This window comes from Alligator sinensis, unplaced genomic scaffold (genome assembly GCF_000455745.1).
Source record: "Alligator sinensis unplaced genomic scaffold, ASM45574v1 scaffold861_1, whole genome shotgun sequence".
NCBI lineage: Eukaryota > Metazoa > Chordata > Crocodylia > Alligatoridae > Alligator > Alligator sinensis.
In genome coordinates, this window is record NW_005842153.1 from 98,556 (window position 1) to 106,636 (window position 8,081).

Sequence of the window (8,081 nt, forward strand, 5' to 3'; positions counted from 1 at the left end):
ACACATGGCAAGAGTAATATGTCCAAATCAGATGTTCATAACTATATGATGACACCAGACACTGTAAACATAAGATGAAATGGATGCCGTTAATTCTGTATACTCTCTATTTTTCAGTTTCAAGGATACAAAAATTTGGCAGTAGTTCCCAAACTTGTTGAGCAAGACTACTTGCTAATTTTTTCCAAAAGTTGTGTTCACATCAACCCCAGCTAAACATCACTCAACTTCCTCTCTTGTTAGCATTTCTGATTTCAGTAGAGCTTTAGGATGCTCCCTGGAGTAGGGCTAACATTTTCAAAAGCAGAAGCCTAAACTATGCTTCTAATGCCCCCTCTACACATTAAAGGTATTGTGCAATTAACTGGTTAACTGCCCAATTACTGGGAAAGCAGCTGTCATACAATAAACACCCCCAACCAGCTAGTTAGACCTTGAAAAACGGTACTGACTTTATAGTTGGTTGCTACCGAGCTTTAATTTGCACATGTAGTAGGGTCTCCCTTGCAGCTGGGAGCCCTGTCAGCTGACATGGCTCCTAACTGCTGGGTGTACCATGCCCAGTGCAAAACCCCCAGGCCCAGGGGATTGAGACAGCTGTGATCCCCAAAGCTCAGGGTGCATAAAACCCCCAGGCCTTGAGGATCACAACTACCATTATTCTTAGTGCCTGGGGGTGTGGGAAACTCCCAGACCCTGGGGATCATGGCTAGCATGGTCCATAGGACTCTGGGGTACAGGAAGCCCCTGGGGATCATGTCTACTGTGATTCCTCAGGCTCTGGGCTATGGGAAACCCCTAGGGCTGCAGGTTTCCTTCACTCCAGAGGCAGAGGGATCACCTCTGCAGTGATTCTCCACCCCCAGCGATTTCATGCATTCCCCACACCCTGCCTCAGGAGTGCATGGGGCACCCCCGTGGCTGGGAACCCCTCAGCCAGGATGCGTGGGGCTCCCAGCTGTGGAAGCTTCCTTTTTGCCAGTGCAGGGGGAGGCCAGGACCAGGCTCCCCCTGCACTGGCAATAAGGTGTGATAGGATCTAATGTGTGATCCCACAATCGCACCTCCTGCCATGCACATGTGGCACAGCAGGAGGTAAGAATTTGTGAATTGTGCATGAGATCCCATTGTGCCTTTGCCTGCACATGTAGAGCGGGCCTAAGTGACTTATAAGTAGGCCTGTGCGAGTTGGCAGTGATCTGATTCGGCTTCAGATCCAGCCATTTCGGATGGCCGCAATCCGATCCAGAGCTCTGGACCGGATTTCTGCCTTGATTTGGCCGAAGCGGCTCTGAAGCTTGGAGCCGCCTCAGAGATCTGGCTATAGGGTATAATGGGGAATCAATTAAATATCTATAACTTTGTTGTTTTTTGTCTGATTTGGATGCATCTGGCAGGGATCATAGCCTCTGCTGAGAGCATGAAGCCTGCCAAGTTTCAAGAAGATTGGTGCAGGGGTTTTGGGGGAACTGTACCCCAAATTCTTGAAAGCCAAACTCATGTCACGGCTGTGTGTTACACCACAGGGGGGGTCAAAACTGGAGGGGTGGTAGCTCTTACTGAGGCCACAAAGCCTGCCAAGATTCAAGAATGGTGCAGGGGTTTGGGGGTTACTGCCCCTCAAGCTGCGGACAAGCAAAACTCGTGTCATGGGTGACACTGCGTGTTAAGGCGCAGCGGGGTGACAGCTGCAGGGATGGTGGCCCCTGTTGAGGCCACAACACCTGCCAGCTGTGGAGATCGGTGCAGGGGTTCTGGGGCCCTGCACCCCTAGCTGCTGACAGACAAAACTCCTGCCAAGACTGTGTCTGTCCTGGGGCAGTTGATTGTATTGATTCTTTTCTCTCCTTAGCCTGGTTTTGATGCTCGTTAAGTCTTTATGTAGTAGCTAGGTCCTGTGTATTGAGCTGGTCCCTGAGTGAATCATGATGGATTGATTGGTAACTGGGAACACAGCAGCTTAGCAGCCAGGCCTGCAGCAGTGTCTCCCCTCCTCGCCCCAAGACAGACAGTCAGTTCCACAAACACCCATGGCACCAGTTTTGCTTGTCTGCAGCTTGAGGGGCAGTTCCCCCCAGAGCCCTGCACAGATCTTCTTGAAATTTGGCAGGTTTTGTGGCCTCAATAAGAGCTACCAGCCCTGCAGTTTTCACTCCGCTATGTTGTAACGCCTAGACATGACATGAGTTTTGCTTTCAGGAATTTGGGGTACTGTTTCCCCCAAACCCCTGCACTGATCTTCTTGAAACTTAGCAGACTTCATGGTCTCTGCAAAGTCTACCATCCCTGTTCATCCAAATCGGACAAAAACCAACAAAGTTATAGATATGTTATTTTTTCCCCATTATACCCTATGGCTGGATCTCCGAGGCAGCTCTGAAACGATTTGGGAAGGCAAACGAGGCCAGCGAACCGCTTTGGGAAGCCAAACGAGGCCAGCGCTTGGACCCGGATGTGCTGCTTTGGACCCTGAAGCATCCGATGCTTCTCCAGATCCAAAGTTCTGTCCAAAGCCTCATACAGCCCTACTTATAAGCACACGTTCTGTTAAGTAGCTTAGGTGCAAGTATAGGATTAGAAGAAAAAACATTTTTTCCTGTGATTTTACCTACAGTTTATTTGTAGACTTCACCTAACCTGTAAATGTGCTGGTACAGGGACCTTGTTGTAAGCATAGATGTCTATAGTTATAAGCATGCCTATGTGAAAAATACAAAGCCAAAATGTATTTGGCAGTTTTAAAAATTGGCCAGATATATTCATTATGTTTTAATAAAAAATTACTTTTGCCTTTGTTTCCATCCATTATTAATTCACTTTCTATGAATACTCTAGCAGAAAATGTATTAATAGGAACACTAATAAGAAAACCAAAATCAGGATTATTTGTGGAAATGAATTTTGAATTTGTAAGCATGTTCTGCTTGCTTCTGTGTAGCACATTAACCTCATTTTAAAACGTATGTCCTCCAGTTCAGTTATTTGACCTGTTTCTACTCTGTTTTCAGGCAAACTAGCCACAGCTTGAATTTCAAATGCTGAACAAAGCGACTTGTCATGAATGATCTGCAGGTCAGGAATCATCTTAGATGTATTTTTGTGAATAATATTTCATGAGTAATACATTTGAGATTATATTAACTTTGTTTAAGGACAGTTTGCTAACAGGAAAAGATGCTGATCTATTTTTACTATCAAAACTTTCCTATAAATAGTAATCTTTCTTAATTCAACCAGGCAAACTAATTTTTAACAACAATATTTTTCTGCTTCCTAAATAATGCCACTCTCTCTCCTAACACTCTTAGATTATCTATGCAAGAGGGGAAGTTACATAAAAGAATGTACATTGAGGCAGACTCAATATTATTACCTTTGCAACACAATTCATCACTTAGGTCTCCACAGTCATTTATCCCATTACAAGTTTCTGTCAGAGGAATGCATTTCTTATTGGCACAACAGAATTCCTGTGGTGTACATTCTGTAAAACAGGAACAAAAATTAACTATATGTGGAAGTTTCTACAGGTCTATAAATGTACTGGGCAATTTCTTATTTATAAGCATACTTTTGCATTAGCTGCTCCCCTCCCCGCTGCATTTTAGGCCTTCATCCAAAGCCCAGAGAAGTAGGTGTCTTTCCAGGGTCAGTAGGTGTCTTTCCATTGATTTCAAAAGGCTTTAATCAGGCCTTCAGTGTGGCCTCCCTGTTTTTTCCCCTCTCCACCTTCCAGCTATCTGGAAACCACTCTCTTTGTTAAGTACTCAGATAAAAATGTTAATCAGGCATTTTACTCAATGGTATTAGGGATTAATGTGATGGGCACTCTTCCTTGTGAAGGAGACGTCATGTTCAGGAATATCCAAATTTTTGCTTTTGTGATTATATAAAAAATAGAGAAGATTATAATCTGTCCCAGCCACGTGCATCTCTCTCTGATGCTACCAAAATAGTCGACAACACCAGAACCCCAAAACCTGCAACCTAACTCCAGTCCCTCAAAGCCATTTATCATCATATTTTACATATAAAACAAAGAACTATAAAAAAAGCTTCAGACAAGGACTGGGTCACTAGTTTACACCAGTAAAGGAATTAATTATTTCAGGTTCAGTCATTTGAGGTGATGGACACCTTGCAGAAAGCACTAAGAATTCATACAATCCAGCTCTGGGTTGCTTACCATGCTACTGGTTACTTAATTTCATTGCATTTTCTTCCTGAAAAGAGCAACGGCTAGGAGGATCTTTCCACCTGGGTAAGATAGAAATTATCCAGAAGGATGCAAGATGGTCAAGAGAAGGAGTTTAGAGCTGCCTTTCTCGATTAGGAAGTGAATGCAATTGGGGGTAAAATATTTTGTCTTTTTTGAATGTCTTTCAGAGTATTTTGGGGACAAAGGTTAATTGTATTCCTTGTTTATTATTGTTATTTAAACAGCTGAAAATCATCATAAATTTTACAAAAAAGCAAAAAAGCAATTCAATACACATATATAGGGTACTGACAGACAGGCACTCCCCACAGTAACTCATGGTGCTTTGCAGGAAGCACCATGAGTTACAGTGATCCCCCAGACCCAACTGACTTTCACTGTTGGGTCTGGGAGACTGGTGGATCAAGCTCCAATTTAGAGTGGCTGCTTTCAGCAGCCGCCCTCCCCTAGCCCCCTGCCCCCAGCTCCAGTGCTGTCTTCATAATGGGAAGGGGGAAGAGAGTGGAGGGGGCTCAGTCTGGGGTTTCCTCAGCCTAAGCTGGAGGGTGGTGCAGGTGGACTGGAGCCCTCCTCCTACCCCAACCTCCAGCACAGGCTGGGGAAACCCTTGACCAAGCTCCTTCCCCTCCCTTCTCCTCATCCCATTCTGAAGTCAGCACTGGGGGTGGAGATGGGCTACTTCAGTCCAGTCCTGCTCCTGGCACATGCTGACATAAGTTAATGAAGGTACTCTGCTCTGGAGCACCTTTATCTGAACCTTCATGCAATGAGGGTTCAGATTATTACACAATCAATCAGTTTTTAAGTGCTCTACAGCCATGCACTTCTGTAAGGGCATGGCTGTAGAGCACTTCAGGGACCCAATTACACAACAAACTGTCACTTCTGTCAGTGCCCATGGTATGTCTATGATAGCATGCTTGATAGTACAGCTTAAAATTAAGAACCTTAAGAGTGTCTAAAAAAACCTCTTTTTTTCTTTTTCTTTTTTTTTTTTTACCAACCTCTCTGGACTTTATGGCATGCCACCGTAGCAAAATTCTTTACACCACCTGGAGGTGATCTTTTAATTAATTTACATTCAGCTAGGCTAGTCTCTACCCCTCTGCAGATCACTTGAAGACAACAAGATGAAGTGTTGTTATGTTCTGGGACAGTGAATGTCTTTCTGTGATATTCAGCACCCCTGTGAAGATACAGTTTAAGAAAACAATTGTTATAACACAGAATACACTTCCTTTTATTTTGTGATATAGAATTGATTTGATTCCCACCCACCACCACCCTGCTGCACAATGGGGTGAGAAGGAATAAATACACCCCATCTATAAAATGGTGAGTCAATAAAAAGGGATAAGTAAAAGATGTCTCTTTTGGAAGAAAAGGTAAAACAAAACGGGGTTCTTAGTCTGCAAATTGTTCAATACAATTATTCCCTGCACCCAAGTATAGCCCCATCAAATTCACTGTGCCTCATCATGGGCAGAAATTAAACATGTAGGGTCCAACCTTTAGTTGTATGTGGACTTTATTAATCAGGAATTTGGGGAACATCCTGCATCATGCTAAGTATCTTTGACTTCTCCCAAACTGAGTGAAAGCCAAAAGTGGTGAGATCAGAGCAAGACTGTGCCCTTAATAAAATTATTTTTTGGTAGCCTTATTCTTGCTTTAATATTGATACTCTCCTGCATTAAGAAATCTGTGTCAAGTAAATAAGCAATTACAGAGGCTTGTCATGGCTAAATATGTAATGCTCAACCAAGACTCACTGTTCTGTCTTGGTACAAGTCCCCACCCATGTTGATTGAAAAGTTAATGGCCAGGACTGGGAATTGAACTCTCTCTCATAGTTATTTTGTGGGGCTCTACTGCAGGATAACAGGTCTCATGTAGCATGAAGTTGTCACTTAGGTCTTAGACACATGTTCATTTGCAGTGCTACAGAATGGAGTGTTATAGGTATGGACACATGTGCAGTGCCCCTTGACTGGAGCACTACAAAGTTGCCTCAGAGCATGCTCTCTAGCCAGGGGGCAACAGGCTCCCTGGCAAACTTGACTGATAAACTCTTGCCATCACAGAAACAGCTGATTGGGTTATCTGAAAGCTGCCCAAGATGGCAACACTAACTGGGGGTCTCCTCTGCCAACCCAAGATAGCAATGGCTGATCTTGTAGGCCCCCCTGCTTGATCAGTTGTGGCTCTCTTGTCTGAGAATGCAATCCCTTTCTGGGGAGTCGGGTGTCAAAGGTAGTCCCTGGCCACCCATGTGTGTGGAGCAAGTGAAGAGAACACTGTCTCTTGGTCCTGCAACAGTGGCTTCAAAAACAAACCTGGGGGTGTCGGGAGTGGCAGCTCTTTCCACCACCTGGTGGTGCCCTGGCAACATTGGTTTCCCCATGCAGCATTTCCCTTTTCTATACAAAGACCCTACAAAACTTACGTTTCAAAGCCGCGGTGTCTGCAGGCTACATTTGCTTCATTCATACTCCATTTGCTGTTACATAGAAATAACTTCTCAGTGTTGTTCACAAGCTTTACTTGAATTACACCCTCTGACTCTGAATCTCCATAGTTCAGAGAAACATCAAACTTTTCTAAAACAAGCAAATACATAACCCATAACACTGTTATTCTTGCAGAAGGGTATTAAAGGAAACATGAGCTCAGAAAAAATATGGAAGGGTTAGACAAGCAGTGGAACAGATTACGTAGGGATGTTGTAGAATCTTATCAAAGGAGTTTTTTAAGAAGGGCTTAGACAAGGGATGCTCAACCTCTGGCCCACAGGCCAAATGCAGCTCACAGAGCCTTAGAATCTGTCTCGTGGGGCTCCTTGTGCCTTGGCAGTGGGGAAGCAGTGGCAGTTAATACTACCTCCCCACCCCACTGCCAAAATCTCAAGCCCCACGTAGTGGGTCAGAGCCAGGCCATAACCCCCACCTCCCATGGCCAGATCAGGCCTGGGTCACACTCCCTTCCTTCTACATGGCCTGGTTGGAGCAGGGCCATGCCCCCTTCTCTCTCAGCAGAGTTGGGCCATGCCCCTTTCCCTCCACTTGACCAGGATGGGGCTAAGCCATGCCCCCTTCCTCCCGGGGGCCAGACCATGCTTCCTTCCCCTCAGCCTAGTCAGATTGGGGCTGGGCCATGTCTCTTTCCTCCCACAGGGCTGGGTCTTGCCCCCCACAACTGGACAGGGCTGGGGCTGAGCCATACCCCCTTTTCCCTCACAGCTGGATTAGGGCAGGGCTGCCCCCCAACCTCCCACTATGCAGCCAGATGAGTCCCTACCATGTATGCTGTGTGCCAGGATGGGTCCACAAGCCAGACTTAACCTGTGGAGGGAGTGGGCAATGCCCATCCAGCTCCACAGACAAAAAGGTTGAGCACCATTTGGTTAGACAGAAGCCTTTAGGAATGGTATAGCTATAGATGATCCTGCCTTGGGGCATGGGCAAACACTAAGTGGCTTTTTGAGTTTCCTCTCTTTGCAAATAAATGAACATAGTTTTTAATCCGTAGAGAGTGAAGTACCTATAAGTTATCAATATACGTTTGGAAAATAGGATTCTAATACCTCCATGTATGTAATCGCCTTTACTCATATACTTTGCTTCTGGGCGCTGACATTCATAGCTCTTCAGCTGACAGTAAGTTCGGAATGTTTTTCCATTAATAGAAGACACTGAGGTGCCATTCTTCGGGCACTGGTAGGGAAGCTTGCAGATACAATTTCCTGACACACATCTCTTCCAGGGCAGACAAAAAACTTTCTCACATGAGTCCTGTGTGTATTTCTCTTTTAAACATTCTCCTACCAGGTGTGTCTCCTTGTGACTTGGTTGAACCTGCTGAA

At 45.0% G+C, this 8,081-nt stretch overlaps 1 protein-coding gene across 1 annotated transcript in view; it reads right to left on the reverse strand.

Annotated features, from left to right (window-relative positions):
* The window catches only part of CFI (complement factor I), a 30,616-nt gene that overhangs the window by 19,637 nt on the left and 2,898 nt on the right, over window positions 1-8,081 (reverse strand). Inside the window, 4 exon segments of the mRNA XM_025206363.1 lie at window positions 3,374-3,484; window positions 5,224-5,405; window positions 6,666-6,819; window positions 7,803-8,081. The exon segment at window positions 7,803-8,081 is cut by the window's right edge and continues 10 nt beyond it. Of these exon segments, the coding sequence (XP_025062148.1) occupies window positions 3,374-3,484; window positions 5,224-5,405; window positions 6,666-6,819; window positions 7,803-8,081 (726 nt within the window).